General features: G+C 35.9%; 1 protein-coding gene across 1 annotated transcript in view; it reads right to left on the bottom strand.

The window, feature by feature from the left end:
* Nucleotides 1–13,347: 13,347 nt before the first annotated feature.
* NCAM2 (neural cell adhesion molecule 2) overlaps nt 13,348–18,187 on the bottom strand; it is a 345,284-nt gene continuing 340,444 nt past the window's right edge. The window contains exons 17-18 of the mRNA XM_016197622.2: nt 17,593–17,712; nt 13,348–16,203 (exon numbers count right to left, since the gene is read on the bottom strand). Of these exons, the coding sequence (XP_016053108.2) occupies nt 16,095–16,203; nt 17,593–17,712 (229 nt within the window). The 3' untranslated portion in view covers nt 13,348–16,094. The remainder of the gene's footprint in view (nt 16,204–17,592; nt 17,713–18,187) is intronic.

Raw genomic sequence — 18,187 nt, 5'->3', positions numbered from 1 at the left:
ACTGCTGGCAGTAGAAATAATGTACTTGGTTTGCTATTGAGCCCATCTGCGGGATACCCACTATGGAAAATGCGAGTGTGATCATTTAATTTCTCCACGGAATAAAAGTCTGTCACTGGGTTTGACGCTGCTCTGGCTGTGTGACAGTGTGGGAGACACATAACGTGTGAGAACACATTAGATATTTGATTTTATTGGTGACCTATCTAATAATCTGTAAGCAATATCCATTTGAAATCCTGTAACTGGAGCCAGAAAACAGCTCTATGATAGTTTTTAAACCATCTTTTAGTTACTTTAGAATTGCATATCTGGAAAGGGTAAGACCTTAAGCAGCATGATTACCTTTTAAACACTTCAGTTTTGATGTAATGTATGTTGTTGAGGCAACAATTTTTATGGTTTACAATATAAGTAAATCCTCACTCAACCTCATTCCCATCTTAGAATGCCCTTTATTTAGAGTTAAGTTTTAAATTGTAAAACCTTAATGACTCATTCATGTTCATGATCATTTATGGCCATTACAGCATAGGTCACTCACAGCTTCTGTTATTACGAGAACATTAAAACCCTGCTGGGGTTTCTCATGCTATTTGCCTGACATCCACTTACTATTTACCATTGGGAGCATCACAGATGGCCCAATTTCTTTCTGATCCACTTAATGAAGAGTGATCATTATTTTTATGGGTCCTCCTGGGGTACCCTATCTGTAAGTAAACAGCTAGTGGAAAGAGATAAATTACATCTGAAGAGTTATTATCAACTGACCACACCACACAAGGAGATCTGTGCTGTTAAACTGGACCAGACTATTAAAACTTTATTCTACCAGCGAAAATGTAGATAAAGGCAATGAATTAAATAAATGGGAAAGCGCATTGCAATTGTTGCATAACTTTAAATATTTAGGATACAGATGGCAAAAAAGCCATAGTCAAACTGGTATAAGCTAGCGACTGTATTAATTTCTTTAACTGAAAATTCTAGGGAAAGGGGTGGCTTCAGCACAGCTTCTTATGGAGGTTCCAATAATGCTAATAAATTTGGTTTCTGTCATCACTTGTCTCTGTTTCCCTAGGTCACCTTGTTTTTAGACAGAAAACTTCACAGAGTTGCAAGATTGCTACTCAACTTTTGGGATTACATGGACATTCAATAACAAAGAGTGTTTACCCTGCCATTCCCTGCCAAAATCCAAGCATATCTCTTGAGTGGGAGTGTGTCTCATGCCGAACAGTGTGAAAAATCATTGTTTTCTTCTGGGCTCACACCTTGCATATGTGCTAAAAGAAGAGAAATGGAAAAGAGAGCAGAGTTAGAGAAAGCAACAAATTATCACAACAGTAATAAAATATAATTAATAGAGAACCATGATATAATTGACAATAGTAGTGGATAGTCTAGTCATCAAAGTGTTAGCTGTGGGATCCCCTCAATGTCCCCACATGTTTTAACATCAATTTTTTAAATGTCAAGGTCCCATTAGGGAGCCCATGTTAGAATTCATTGCTAAATGGTTCCTTTCCAAAACACTATAGCTCTCAATCAATGATCTTAATCTTGCTTTTAAGTGAATGAAACCATACCCCTTATCAATTAAGTCAGAATTTCTGGGGGTGGGATTCAGGTGAGCCTCAGGCATTACAACTTTTAAATTTATCCAGGTGGTTCTAAAGTGCGCTCAAGTTTGGGAACCAGTGATCCAAGTGCTTGCAACCTTCAGCAACCTATCCTTGAAGAATTAGGCATATTGACTTGGCATAGGGATTTTGGAAACCGAAGGAGGACATGTACATAAACACATAAGAACAGATGAAAAATGGTCAATACGGCAGGTCATCATTTATTTTAAGAATGGGCATTTCTAAATTTTGGAGATTTAACTTTTGTTGTTTAATCATTTCCCAAACTGCTATTACCTCTCAGCCATGAGTACTTTAACCTTGAACATTAAGGAATAAAAATGACCTGTAGGATTAAAATAAACCTTAAAAATAAAATTACCTAGAAAAACCTGGTGCATCAGAATCAGATGTAACTGTTTTGGACATAATTGCCTAAATTCCTTCAGTTTATGCTTTGTACAGCCATTTCTATTTATGTTCAGAAATAATTGAACATTTGATGAGAATCTGCTAAATACTGGGGTTTTTTTGGTTTGTTTTTTACATATCATTTTATTTAAAATTTTTTATTTATCTTTATTGTTGAAAGTATTACAGGTGTCCCATTTTCTCCCCCCAATTGACCCCCTACACTTCACTCCCACCCCCTCCCCAGGCTTTCACCCCGTTATTGACTGTGTCCATGGGTTATGCATATATGCATATAACTTCTTTGGTGAATCTCTTCCCACCCTCCACCCCCCTTCTCTCTTTCCTCTGAAATATGATCGTCTGTTACATGCGTCAATGTCTCTGGATTTATTTAGTTCATTAGAGTCTTCTATTCATTAGCTTCTTCTTAAAGAAGACCCTTCAACTTTTCCTGTAGTGCTGGTCTGATGGTGATGAACTCCTTTAGTTTTTTCTTATCTGTGAAGCTCTTTTTCTGACCTTAAATTCTAAATGATAGCTTTGCTGGGTAGAGCAATCTTGGTTGTAGTTCCTTGTTTTTCATCACTTTGAATATTTCTTGCCACTCTCTTCTGGCCTGCAAGGTTTCTGTTGAGAAATCAGCTGACAGTCGTATGGGTGCTTCCTTGTAGGTAACTACCTGCTTTTCTCTTGCTGCTTTTAAGATTCTCTCTTTGTCTTTAACCTTTGGCATTTTATTTATGATGTGTCTTCCTGTGGGCCTCTTTGGGTTCCTGTTGTTTGGGATCCTCTGTGCGTCCTTTATTAAGTCATCAATGGTCTCACTTGTTTTTGTAGTCGTCTTACTAATATCCTTGAGCATCCTTATAACCGTAATTCTGAACTCTGTATCTGTTAGCTTGCTTGGTTCTATTTCATTTAGTTCCTCTCCTGGAGATTTCTTCTGTTCTTTCCATTGTGATGTTTCTTTGCCTCCACATTTTGGCTGTTTCCAGGTGTTTATTTCTATGTATTAGGTAGAGCTGCTATGTCTCCTGAGATTTGTAGAGTGGCTTTGTGTAGTAGGTGTCCTGTAGGGCCCAGTGGCTCAGCCTCCCCAGTCACCTGAGCTGGGCCTTCCAGGTGCTCCCCTGTGCGGGCTGTGTGCACTGTCTTGTTGTAGTTGAGCCTTCGTTGCTGTTGGTGTCACTGGGAGGAATTGAACCCCAGGGCAATTGCCTGTGAGGACCAGCTGCAACTACAGCCAAAGAACTGCTGTGCTGGAGACACCCCTATGGAGCAGGATTTACTTCGTGGGGCTTTGGTGTTCACAAAGTGCGTCCCTTGAGTGTGTCACTCGTGGATGTGGTAGGGTTGTAATCCAGCATGGTCAAGTCTGACCACCAGGTGCACTGTCTCTGGGGCCTCCCAGGAGATACAAAGTCAGCCTGTGCCAGTGCCTTGCCCAGGGCCACCCAGCATGAGCTACACAGCAAACCGTAGTTGGCTGCTATTTGTGCTGGGCTTGGAGGTGCCCAGGAGAGGCCAAGCTATGAGCCAGTGCAGCTGCCGCTAGTGCCAGGCCTGGGGCCACTTATCAAGCCATAGGGGGCCCGCTGCTGCTTGTTTGAGAGATTTTAGGAAAGTCCTAAGCATGAGGCTCGAGAGGCCCCTTGCACAGAAAAGCCCCTGGAAATGGCCCGGATGAGCTGCAGGTGGGGAGGGGCGGGGCCTCCGGGAATCACGGGGCGGGGCCAAAGGCGTGAGTCAGGTGCCGGCGACTCAAACATGGCGCCTGCCTGCCGGCTGTGCGGGGAGGACTCGCCACAGGAGCCATGGCCTCCGCCCGCCCTTCTGCCCGGGAGGAAGCCGCCCTCCGCCTCTCGCCCGGATCTCAGGCAGGTTAGTTCCCCCCGAGTGTCCCGGGTCCTTTCCGGCTGCTGCCCGGCGCTGGGCTCAGAGGGAGCGTCCGAGTGAGTCCGTGCCGGGCCCTTTAGAGGAGCTGCTGGGGCTCCCGCAGCCTCCGCGACCCTCAGGGACAGTCCCGCTGGTTTCACAGCCCGGGGTTGTGGGGACGTCTCTTCCCGGCCCTGGAGCCCTGGGCTGGGGGCCTGCTGTGGGGCTGGGACCCTCACTCCTCCGGGAAACCCCCACCACCGAGATTCCCTCCTGGGTTTGCCCTGGGGCACCGGGTGTGGGCCCGCGGCCGAGTCTCCTGGATTCAGCCCCGCCCCGCCCGCGTCTCCGCCCCTCCTCCCGGTCTCGGTGCTGCTTCAGCTCCCTGGCTGTGGGCTTCTGTGCAGCCGGGAGTCAGGAGGCTCTGAGTGACGGCGGTTCTGTGTTTTAGTTGTGATTCTGATGTGGTTGTGGGAGGCGGCGGGTCCCGTGGTTACCTGCGCCGCCATCTTGTTTCTCTACCTAAATATTGGTTTTGATATTTTTTTGGTGTTCTTTTCTTCCTTCTTTCTTAATTTAAAATTTTAAATTCTGTATTTTTTCACTTTGATGGGCTAAAATTTGTACACAGCACAACACATGTCTCTTAAGTGTAAAATTTGATGAGTATTGAAAAGTGTAACATTACCCAAATAAATCATTTGTATCATTTTAGAAAGATCTCTCACACCTCCTTTCAATCAAGCCAATAACCAGCCTTTGTTTTCATTTCTATCACCATATATTAATTTTGCCTTCTTGAATTTTATATAAATTAACTCATATACTATGTACTCATTTGTGTCTATTTTTGCTCAGTATAATCACTAGGAGACTCACCCACATTATTGTGTATTTCAGAAGTTTATTCTTTTGTATTGCTGAGTAAATTCCATTATTTGAATATAACATAATTACTATTTGAGTTATTTTCAAGTTTTGGCTGTTATTAATAAAGCTGCTCTGAAGCCTCTTGTATAAATCTTTTTGTGGACATAGGTTTTCATTTCTCGTGGATTCATTTACTCCCAAGAGTGCAGTTGCTGTGGATGGCCATACAGTTTGAAAGCTACAGATAACAAAGATAATATATATATATATGATCACATTTTCTTTATCAATTCATCCATATATGGACTCTTAGGTTGTTTCTCTCTCTTGTGCTTACAATTCAATAATACTTATTTTTTTTAAATCTGATTTTAAAAATGGACAAAGTAATTGAACAGACATTTCTCCAAAGAAGACATAGAAATAGCCAATAGATACATGAAAAGATGCTCAATATCACTAATCATTAGGGAAATGCAAATCAAAACCACATTGAGGTATAGCTCATACGTGTTAGAATGGCTATCACCAAGGAGACAAGAGATTACAAGTGTTGGCAAGCATGTGGAGAAAAAGGAGCCTTTGTGCACTGTTGGTGGGAATGTAAATTGGTGCAGCCACTGTGGAAAACAGCATGGAAGCTCCTCAAGAAATTAAAAACAGAACTTCCATATGATCCATCCATTTCACTTCTGGGTATATATCCACAGGAAATGAAAACAGGACACTGAAAAGATATCTGCACCAGGTTTATTGCAGCATCATTAGTAGTCCATTCTTTTTATTGGTAGCTAATATAATGGCTGTCTTAATATCAGCAAAAGTAGATTTTAGTTCAAAGAATTTTACCAGGGATAATAGGGTCTTTTCAGAATGATAAAGGGGCCAATTCATCAAGAGGACATAACAATCCTAAACATTTCTCTAATAGTGAGCTTCTAAGCAGAAGCAGCAAAAACTGATAGAACTTCAAGGAGAAATAGACAAATTAATAACTATAGTTGCACATCTTAACACCATTCTCTGTGTAACTGATAGAACCAGGAGACAGAAAATCAGTAAGAATATAGAACACTTAAATAGCGTTATCAACCAAATTGACACAATTGACATTCATAGAACACTCCACAAAACAGTAGCAACAAACACTGCAAGTTCAGATGCAACATTTACCAAGACAGATGATATTCTGGCTTATAAAACAAGTCTCAGTGAATTTAAAACTATTCAAGTCACACAAAGTGTGGTCTATGAACATTATTATTTACTCACCTGTTGTGCAACTGAAAATCACAAATGTTACTAAATTTATAAGATATAGAATATTTTAAGATCTTGATAAATCACAAAGTGGTTAATTCGAAATCACCAAGAAATAAGGATTATTATAAATATGTGCATTTCAACCAGTCACCTAGAATAACCTCTTATCAATAGAAGAAAGAACAGAGACTATAAAAATGTCGCCAGTCCTCTCTCTCTCTCACTCTCTTTTTTAAAATTACTGGCTTTCTTTTTAGAAGTAATCAGTTTTCATACATTCTTTGACTAAAGGTTTAGACTTTGAATGTTTCTTGCCACTCCAGAGTGAAAACAAATTAGGTGATATCCAAATGAATTTTATTTATTTATGTTTTTTTCTGAATTTTAAATAGCAATATTTAAAATAAGTTCTATAGTATTTCTTATATTTTTAGACTATATGTATTTTATATCTTACACTTAAATATGTAGTAATTCAGTATATTTTTAAAATATGAGAATATAAAGATAGTGTTTTATGGACAAATCCAAATATATATGGAGACTACAACTAAAGATCTTGAGTTTATTAAATCAGTTATATTCTGAGATAAATTTTAAATACATTTTAATGGATAGTCTCTTGATATGTGATACTTCATAAAAAAAAATCTAAATAGAAGCTAATTGACCTAAATTTATATCTTGGTTCTACCCCTTTCTAGCTATATGAAATAAGAAAAGTCATTTCATCTTTCAGTTTATCAGAATTTTAGTTATAGAAATTATCGAAATCACCAATAAGATATCTAGTATATACTCAAGCTCCATTATCTATTTTATTCTATTCCATGATTTCCTAAGTGTAGAGCCTCTGTCTAGCTATTGCAATTTTAATGTCTGAGCCATATCTCGGCTTGGGTAGGATATGTTTTGTTTGTTGTAATAATTCGTCGTTGAAGTCCTCTGTCACAGTTACCAGGCGGCCACAAAATTTGGAAGCTGTTGTCATATTAACAAGAGTGATGCCAGCAGAGGCCTGAGAAGTAATCGCACTTAGAACTTTGCTCCTGAAAAACTCCCTTTTAAAAGGGAGTGTGTCCCATTCAGCACACTCTAAAGACCTTCGTATTAGACTACAGAAGGACCTAAAGAAAGAGGGGCCATTTCCACATTCCAGTTTCTTTTGAGCTTTCTGCTGAATGTAGCTATATAATTGGCTTCGGCGTATCCATAGAGGAAAAACAACACACACGCTCACATCAAATTGAGCAAAGTCATCGAATAAAATCATAATATGATAAGGCGCGGCACTGTGTTTTACAGTAGTTGGTTACATAGACTGGTGGGAAGAATAATGGGTGCACAGGTCCTAATCCCTGAAACCTGTGGATAATTGTCCTTACAAGGGGGAGGGGGAGACTTTGCAGATTTGATTAAGTTAAGAACCGTGAGAAGGAGAGACTATTTCGGATCATCCAGGTGGACCTAACGTTTACCGAAAAGCTTCTTGAAGGAAAGCAGGGAGGCAGGCAGTGTGAGTCGGAGAAGGAGGTGCGTTGATGGCACAGATGTCCAAGCAGGGCCACAGATGGCCTTTCCGGTGGAAACGGACCCTGAGTCAAGGGACCTGCGCAGTGTTTGTGCTGTGAATGGAATGTTTGCCCTTCCCTCCGTTTAATTATTGAAGCTCTAATCCCCAATGTGATGGTACTTGGAAAGGGGGCCTTTGGGAGGTAATTAGAGTTAAATTAGGTCACGAGAGAGGAGGCTTCCTGGAGCTAAAGCCCTTATGAAATGAAGATAAGAAACAAATTCCTCAATCTGTGTGTCTCTGTTTCTCTCTTTCTCTCTCTTTCTCATGCGCACACCAAGAAAAGGCCATGTAAGGACACAACCAGGAAGGGGACTCTCTCCAAGAGCCCAAACATACTAGCACCTAACCTCGGACTTCCAGCCTCCAGAACTGGGAGAAATAATCGTCTGCTGTTTGAGCCGCCCATCTACAGTAACTTGCAACAGCGGCCTGAACTGACTAATACATTCCACAAGCTTCAGACTCACGCAGTCCCATTGACACCTTCGTTTTAGACCAATGAAGCTCCTCTCAGAGCCTGCCCTCTAGAACTGTAAAGTGATCTATTTGTGTGTGTGTGTTCTTTTAAAGCCACTTTATTGTAATTTCTCACAGCAACAATAGGAAAGTGTTACAATGACACAGATAAGTGAAAAAGGCCCTGCTAACACATGTGGGCCACCACTGTAACAAAACCCTAAAAGCTCTGTCATTAGCTTTGTATGGAGGCTTGGATGTAGGTGAGGAGAAGGTTATGAAGATCCCTGGAATAGTGAAGTATTGCTTTTAGAGACTGAGACAAAACATGTTTTGGCCGAACAATTAGGAAAATTGTCTCTGACAAATTAAAAAACAGAAAACGTAAGTCATGAGTTTGTGAATCTGACTAAGGCGATTTCCAGGCAGCACATTTAAAATGGTAATTGTCTTTTTTTTTTCCTCTTCAGGTAAGATAAAGTGTTGCAAGAGAGAGATGCACTAACAAGATACAAGCTCAATTTCAAGCAGAATTTAGAGAATTATTTGCCACGCAAGACTTGTTTTGTCATTCCCATGCTTTCCAGCTGTCAAAAGTTTCTCAAAGGAATACATGGCCTAAAGTGATAAATCAAATTAGGGTATTGCCAGTAAAACACGGTCTTGAGATCAAAACCAAATCAAGATGTCCTTTGTTTAGGTAATGGAAATTGAAGGAAGTGTCGCATAGACATTCTTAATAGAAGGAATGGGCTTTAAGACTCTTAAAGACATTATTAAATAGCACCACATTTTGCAGCCCAAGAGAGAGAGGAAACTATCTTGAGGTTTGAGTGTGGGTTTTGTCTAATGTAGTAATTATAATGTGATACATAAAAAACTCACACTGTTTTTTAAAGGATTTGTAACGGCTTGAACTTAATGAAACTTAGTTTAAATGAAAATTGATTTCAAGGTACCTGGCCAGGAAGGGTGACAAGACATTTACTCAGCCACAATCACATACCATTTCCTACAGAAAAGTAAGAACATCTCCAAGAACCACCCTAATCACAGAAAATCCCCCATCCTGGAGGCAGATAGGTTTAGTAACTTTTGTTTGTTTGAGTTTCACAATTTCTACAGAAAAGTAACTGTCAAATGCCCTTCTTCCTCCTTTCTTGTCTTTTGAATTGTTATTGTCTTGCCCCTGTCTTGCAATTGTCTGTAAAGGTTTCTTAGGGCAGTTACATTGTCTTTTTTAGTCCTCAAGCTCTGCACTGAGGAACTACATCCATGGTATAATACCCAAGGAGAGTTATTGGCACCTGAAATTTATTTTGTTGAATAAATTCTGAAATTTAAGGTTGATCCTGATAACACAAGATTTTGGAAGTTTTGGCGATCCCTTCAGGGTGAGTGAGTTTTGCATGTGAAAAGAATGTGAAACATTAGGAAACAGAAGGATGGTGCTATATTGTAACATCGGTTGTGCTCAATAAATCATGCTATTGCTTACACTCCCTGTGCAGACATACCATGTGTTTATTCACAGGACTTTATTTAACCAGTTGGACATTACCAACGTGATGCCAACAGAATCTTGTTAACAAGGTGCACATCGGGGCTTCCATTTGTAAGGTCCCCCTTCAAAGCCGGTAGCCACATAAGTGAGCTCACCTACACCATATGGAGTAAAATAATTGTCAAGTTGAGGCAAGTTAGTACACAGAGTCATAAAAAATAATATCTTGTTGATGTTTCAAGCTACTAAATTTTGGGTTGACTTCTTTCTCGGTAAAAGATAACTGAAAGAGAAGTTACAGGAGAATTTATAGTAGGCAATGGCTTGGGTTAGAAAGAAATGGAAGAAATTTGCTAAAATATTAATATTTACCTGGTATATGTCTACCAGTAGCAGAGACTAAATTAGTCTTAGCCTCTTTATCATGTTATATTTTGCATTTCATTATTACCATTCCTTTAATTAAATATAGGAAAATGAAACAAGCACAATGCATAAATGCTTTTTCTTTCACCCTTGAAAGCCTATTTAATGTTACTTTTATTCTATATTTGAATGTACTTTATGGAATTTGTAAGGCTTATATTGAAAATTGCCCCCCTTATGAAAACTTGGCATTTACTATTGTGTTTTGTTTTCATTTTAAAGAATAAGTTAAACTTTACACAGGCTAAAAAAATAGTGAAATCAACCAGTAACAGCATGTGAGGCATGATTAGCTTCCCTTCATTTGTAGCTCATGAAGTTCTGCAAGAAGGTATTCTATATAATAACGAGAAATAAAATGTCAGAGTCTACTAGATGCTAATCTAAAGTTGTCACTCACCATGTGTGTTCAACCCAGTGAATCTCAAACTTCTATGTGCCTCAGAGTCACCAAAAAGCTTATTAAAACACAAGCTCCTGGGCCCCTTCCCAGATTCTTCTGATTTAGCAAGTCTGTGATGTGGTCCAGAGATATAAATTTCTAGCAAGTTCCTGGCAGTGCAAAAATTGCTGTTCTGGGACCACATTTTGAGAACTACTGCTCTTACCAACTGTTTATTCATTAAACTCTTTGGGCACAGTGTAGAAGCTAAAAGATCATGATTGGAAGTGAGGCAAGACGGCAGAAACAGTATCTTCTTTTAAATATATAGAGATACATTTGGAAATGGTTAAAAATCTGAAAGTATTTGTCAAGTCATAAGCTCACACATCACAAAGATATTATTCAAAATAAACATAAAATGCAACACTTTATTAAAGTAAAAGTATATTTACTATTAATATACAAATGGTGAAGTGACAATTTTGATATACTTACTGTAAGCCATACTTTCAATGTCTCTCATAAATACAAAACTTCAACATTTGCATTATAATTTTTACAGTTTAGACATATATATACAGCATTTCATAGGGACATACTCTATTGAAACAATAAGAAAAACTTGTGGTGGCTAACTAACTGAAGAATATAGAATTCGAATGGAATATATAAGTTAAAGAAAATAACACTATGTTTTAATGCATACTGAACACAGCATAGAATTCACATACCATTAAAAAAAGTTTTTTTAAACTTTTATTTCTAAGAAGTTCACGTATTCCTAACAGAGTTTAGAGGCAAATGCAAAACCAAGAACATTCCTTGAAGAATTGAAACAAATATATTTGCTCTTAACAGTACCATTTATTTTATATAATGCATGTTGTTCTCTAAAAAAATCCTATTTGCAAAATTGAATCATAGGTTCTAATGGTAACTTGCTCCTTTGGATTTCACTTCGTTTTCTCCTTTGCATCAGTAGAATTGGTATTAATTTTCATCTAAGCAATGTTCCCAGTCCCTGCTCAAGTTATTCTCACACTAAATCCTTACCTATTCAAAATGTAGGATTTCAGTCTGCCTTTCTGGACTCAGTTCTTTGTTCCTCTATTCTCATATGCCTGGTTGTGATTTAAAACACTCCAACAGTCATTGTTTTGCTAATTCTTTTCCAAGGAAAGCTAAAACCAGATGCCAAAAGATGTTTTCATTTCAGAAAAAAAAATTTTTTTAGACAGGCGCTATTAAATTTATATGGGCAATTTTATATTAATAATTATGAACATCATGTGGCCTAAATCCTAAAAATTATTTTAAAAAATTATAGACAGGGTATCAACTAATGTATTAAGGTCATTGATAAAATTCTATAGTGACTAATGAACTATTTTTCTAAGAAGATTAAATGTGTTATCAAATAAATATTAAGTATTATATATAATATAAAAGTATATGAGGGAGAATAATTAATCAATTAGTACTCTCATATAATGTTATAAAATAGCTGCATCTACATAGGGAAATTTTTAAAAAAGGAGAGAAGGGGCCTGGAAGGAAATTATATTTGTTCAGCAACTACTAAATATGGGCCCTTTTATCTCTCTCATTTACACATGTAATTATTTCATCTCAGAACATTATTAAGCCCAAGAGTTGAATACTTTCTTGAAAGACTTTTTTAGGATTGAAAGACTTCATTTCTGTGACTTCCCACAGTTTAATTTTAGCATAAGCTAATACATCCGTATGCAATTTCAATGTAAGAGAAAATGTAATGATGCTTCAACGGGTTAATGGGATGCAAATATTTTATCTGTAAAGGTAAATAATGGAAACAATCTCATAAAAAATATAGCTTCACATACTCCTAAGTTTGTCCAATAAGCATTCTGGACGGACCTCCATAAAGGATCGAAATTAAGTGTTTACATTATTTTCCATGAAAAAGAACATTGCAGTTTTAACAATCAATTGCAATACGTTATTCTATTTTTTTTAAAATTAAGAAATGGAGATTATTCTTTTTAAAACTTCGGTTTAGATATTTTGATCATTGATCATCTTAACAATAAGGGATGGTTTGTGCTCCCAAATCAAATATATACCAGGAATAACGTTAACCGGAGTGACACCATAATCATTCAACCTATTTTAAAAAGTCATCTGTTGTTTTGTTTTACAACTGGTGATACTAAATTTCGACAATATCTAGAATGTATTTATTGTTTAGAACAATACAGAACTAATTATGTATATTTTGTGTGCATTACAAGAATTGTTTTGTCATAAGTGGAAATAAGTTGCTCAGTATAATTTGTTATATTTAGACTTTGTACTCATGGAACAGTAGTTTGAACTGCGCTTGTTCACTGAGTGTAACTAAGGCAGTATCATTGTCACAGACAGGAGCAAAATATTTCAATGAAGACTGCAGTTGCATTTTTTCTTTTAAAAAGCAGACTCTCGTGCTAATCTAAAGGCACAAATACATTTTAATTATTTAAAATAAGCATAAAATAAAGGTATGAATATAAAATTATAATTAATTATTGGCACTCAAATAAATAATTTGATTAATAAAATCCTTCTATTTATATACATGTTTAATTCAAAGACTAAGATTCATGTAAATGTTCATGGATGAAATAGCCTTTGAAAAATGCTTCTATAGGTATTAATATTAAAAATAAAGGAAAACTTGAACAGCATTACATTAATGTTAGACATTAGTATCAATAGAATGGTAATATGTCGACACACAAAAGTAACAAATCATTAGAAATTACAATTCTTAATTAAATTTCTTTGCAAATTATTGTAAAATACATTAACATATTAATTTGTGCCAGTTTTAAAAAACAAAATATGTTCTAAAATGCTGATATTATTGTTTCCTCTTATGTTGTTGAATATAGATTGTCATTGCCTAATTGCACATAATCTAGAAATACCAATATTTTTTAGTGATATCTTTGCTTCTTTGCTTAAAGTACCACAGGTTCAGATTGTTCAACATACTTATGCTCAGTCAACTCTTTTGACATTTGATACTAACACTTAAGAGTACTCTCAGACAGTAAAAATAACATTTATATAGTTACATGGATATGTTTAGTCTAGAGTAAGAATGAAAAACAGGAAACATGATTCCAGTTCTGTTCATATTTTACAATTTACTAAAATCCATCCCTTAGATGGAAAGTTTTACAAATAGAATAATTTGGAGCATTACATAAAAATGTTTAAAAAAAAGAAAAAAAAAATGTTTATCACAGTATTGCCTTGCTCCTGCATGGCATACGTTTCAAAGACAAGAGATAAGACCACTCTGACGATTGAAACAGTGCACTTGAAACAATGTCTACAATCAGTTCCAGATGACCTGCTAACTCCAGATCTTTACTCCACATTAGTGGCAAGAAATTCAACAGCAAATATATATTAAAGTAATATTTAAGTAAATTGCTTTACATGGAAAACTCAAAGAAAGGAGAGAAACAGAACTTTTAAACTGAAAAAACACAAAAATATTTGTTCTTTATTATGACTTCTCTGCTCTTGAAGTACAGCACGAATATAACAATAGTAAACATGCTAAATTGCTTTCTAAGTTTTCCTAATTCTTTCACCATCGTTAGTTTAAAACCAGGTAGCCCTATCCGGGAAGAATTAGCATTCATGGCTATTGCTTCATTGACAGTTACTAAATCCACTTACCTTGCACAGGTATTTTGACTAGTTTTAGCACATTGATACGAAAGGGTGAAAAAACAGTAAAGCAAAGCAAACAGATAATGAGACGAATCATAATTTAAACAGCAACAAATCCATGAAAAAGACCGGTTGGATAATTCCTACTAAAATTCTTAGGTAGGCACGGAAGTCTTTTCTTTTTCTTCGGAATATGCCAGAAAGAACAGCAAGGAGAGATTCCTGCATCGGAACCTCTACATTCTGGCAAAGATGAGAGTTAGTGCCGGAACGTGCAGATGGGCAGATCCTGTCTTACTGATAACCAGAATCTTGTAAAATTAGTTAGCTGTCTCTCCTTGGCTGACAGTTCCCAGCACTCTGTCTATAAAAGTGTTCCTAAGTGGCATTCACATTGCATTTCATATTCATCAGGCTCTCTCATAGGGAGACAGCCTGAAGCAGGGCGCTCTGCCCTGTTAGAACGTCCCTCCAAAGTTCTATTGGAAGGCATGCCCCAAACAATCAATATTTGGGCTGTTATACCACCTCGAACACTAACGGTTATGAATGTGATGGGGCCTAAAGAAACCTTTGGCTCTCTAGGATAAATAATCTAAAACCTGCTCCCAATGGTATGTATACTTATAATTATAAATACTTTTTTTTTAACTTTATATATAATTGAAAATTATGTTTCAGTCTTTTACCTCTGGGAGCTTGCATAGCTTGGAAATTAATAAGTATTATATTTGGGTATAGGCCCTAATGAGTAATATTAGAAAGTTGTGTTGAACAGTTAAGGGACTTCTTCAACCAAAGTTGTTGATCAAAATCTTAAAATGACTTCTAGCTACAACATCCAGAATAAAAAGATGGTAGTAATTCAATTGTTTAGCATTGACACTTTCATGCATGTTTAAATGTTAACATCTCCTTAATTCAACCAAACCTCCATTAGCCAATTACATTTACGATTGACCTATAACACTTGAAAAATGAATTTTTAAACAAAGATTATTTAAAGCAATGGGCAAAAAATGTATCTGAAGATATGGTTTAAAGTATTAAAATGCTAAAGATCTGTTTTTTGATAAAATTATTTAAAAATAAAAGATAATCACAAATCTATAAATATATCAAGACAGCATTGATATTGTTCCCATTTCAATTTAATTTATTACTTGAAGCTGAGGGCAGAAGTCAATATTATTTTCACTTGCAATACATATTTGTGTGTGTGTGTGTGTGTAGTCCACTGTGAGTGAATATGGCATATAGAAAGAGAGATTTACGGAATCTTTCTAATCTAATTTTACATACAACTAATATTCATTCAAGTGGGTAACAATTTTGATCTGGCACTTCAGTCTACCAAAAATCAATGTAATTGTAACTTAAAAAAGAGTTTTCCAAAGTTTCTCTCCATTTTTAATATCTGCTCAAGACAGCTGGCTTCTTCAAGCCCGAGTTCCCTGAAGTTCTCCTGATAAAATAGTGTAACCTTGATTACGTGATTTCATCTTCAACTGAAATCCCCTTTAATATTCTATTTGCTCAAGAGAGAATTAAAAACATGCAGGGCTCTCTTATACATTTAGCTCACAAAGTTTTGTTTTTTTGTTTGTTTTGTTTAAATCCCTGTTTGTTGGAGAGGTTGTGGTATGAAATACAGTTCTTAAGAAGTAGAGCACTTTAGCTATCTAATACATTGCAGTTCTTCAATCATAGAATCAAATCGTAGAGTCAAATTGATACCCAAGCGTTGTTGCCAGTCAGGTCTCTATATAGAATTTCTTAACAAAATAAACAACAATAACAACAACAACAACAACAACAAAGGAAATGGACCATGGGCAGGAGTATTTGATCATATGTATATGTGTACAAGCTATTCCAAGCTAGAAGTTTCCCAAGAAATTAAGGTCAATGGAATAGTTTTGGTCATAGGGTCACTGCAATCCAAATGCTCTTTGTAGAATTGTTCAAGCCTCTGCAATCTTGGTGTTATGCTTTGCTGTCGTCGTCTTTTGATTGGATATCATTAGAAACCTTAATTTCTATAGTTTCTGGATTTAGGGCTTCTTTCCCATTCTCTTCTTTTAAAGGCAATTTTCTGGAAATAAATACAGAAATAATAAACATCATTTGCTAGGGCTCTTTAAATGGGAGCCCTTAACATTTAAGTTACTGTTTTGTAGAGGGAAGTAGGCTATAATTATTAGAATAATCAGATTTGTTAAAGCATTATCAAATTGACCAAAAAATAACCCAAAAGAGAATAAAACAATATTGTTTACTATAAATATGTGGTGTGATGCAAAATAAAATTATGTATTTGTCAACTTAGATGCACCAAATCTTTCAGTATGGGTGGCGTAGATTTGATAATGAGTTGATAATATTAAAAATATAATTAAGTGTTTTGGAATTTTGAAAAGTCAAACTATTTTTATATGTCAAGAAGATGAACTTTTAGCACTTAAGTTTTTCTAGTAAAAACAACCAGCAGTTGCTGCCATATTCTATTACATTAACTGCAGAAGCTGGATGCAGAGGCTTCAGGACGATGAACATTAATCACGTGAATCTCTTGAGCGCAGATAGAGGTGATTTCTGAAACAAATTGTTTTCTTAGACTATGACAACACTCAGAATTTGATTTAGGATGAAAAGCCTAAATCCAGGTTTTTCTGCAAGGGAATGTTTCCTAGTAAAGAAAAAGGAGCTTTTGTTTTGAAAAACGATGAAGTTTAAAATCCATTTTGGTGAGCAGTATTTAAAGAATGGTGTGATAGTCATGATTGCATTAGTGTCAAATATAGTTAATAAAATATTACTATTACTCCTTCTTAATACGGCCTTTGGTTTGAATCATTTTAATTTTTATGTACATGAACCTACTCCCATGTTCATACTCTTTAAAGGTTTAGTTAAAATACCTGCTATGGTTTTACAGTGGAGCCGTGAGGGATGCAAAAAGAGGTAAATAATATAATCTAGAATGGAGAGCAAGCACCATTTACTATGTAAATATTAAAATGACAGTTTAACAGTATTTCTTCCTGCTCTTCATAAATATTCTTTTAAAAAAGTATTGTGTATATTTCACATTATTAATTTCTATTTTAGACTGTCAGGTTTGTATTCAGAGTAATGGCTAATTTCCTGACATGTCTTTATTTCAGTAAAAATCAATAGCATTTCCAAAGCATACTTTTCTTAAAGAGTGAGATTAATGTATAAAAACATGTCTTTTTGACATTTTTGTACAAAATTATAAGCATATGTTTGAAGAGTAGATTTGCTCTGGCTTTGATACAAATATTTCATGTGAAATTCCTGAAGAGAAAATGGATTTTAGATATTCACATGTAGTTTCAAAAAAAAAGCAACAGAATATTTCACAAATGATTACATTTGTAAATATTTACTAAAAAATAATAATTTGTTATAACTTTACAAATACTTATCCAAAAATCATTAATCATTTCAGTCTACATACTCAGGTTCTGTTAGTGGTGTGGTTTCATTTGGCTCATTTACTGGGCTTCCATCTTCATGATTAGTGATTCTTTCATCCTCTGTTCTCATCTCTACTATTGGCTCTTTTGATCCATCTTTCCTAGAAATATAAAGGCAAAAAATTCTTACCTATATATTGTAAAAATTGATGCATCATGAAATATAGTTTAAGATTTTCACTTTATCTCACCCCCTCACAACACATCCAACAGATTGAGAATACCACTAAGAATTTTTTTTTTTTTTTCATTTAAATTCATCTTGCCATATTTTTTTACTCAGAAAAAGTAAAATGAAGAAACTCCATTTTGGCTACAATTCTTTTTCTCATCAGAATTGTGTTTCAAAATTTGAAAGGGAAAATTTATATATGATATCTTTTATTGTTTTAAATGTCTCTACAAATATATATGAATGATTTTGACTATAATGTGATCATTCACTTTTAACATATTCATGTTTTTAAGAAAATAAAGTAAAAGTAAGAAAAACAAGAAAGTCATTTGTTGATGATGAAGGGTAGGTGAGATTTAAGAGCTGGACATTATGTACTCATAATATGGATAACAAGTATG

This window comes from Miniopterus natalensis, chromosome 6 (genome assembly GCF_054644295.1).
Source record: "Miniopterus natalensis isolate mMinNat1 chromosome 6, mMinNat1.hap1, whole genome shotgun sequence".
Taxonomy (NCBI): Eukaryota; Metazoa; Chordata; class Mammalia; order Chiroptera; family Miniopteridae; genus Miniopterus; species Miniopterus natalensis.
This window is presented reverse-complemented; position numbering and strand designations above follow the sequence as displayed.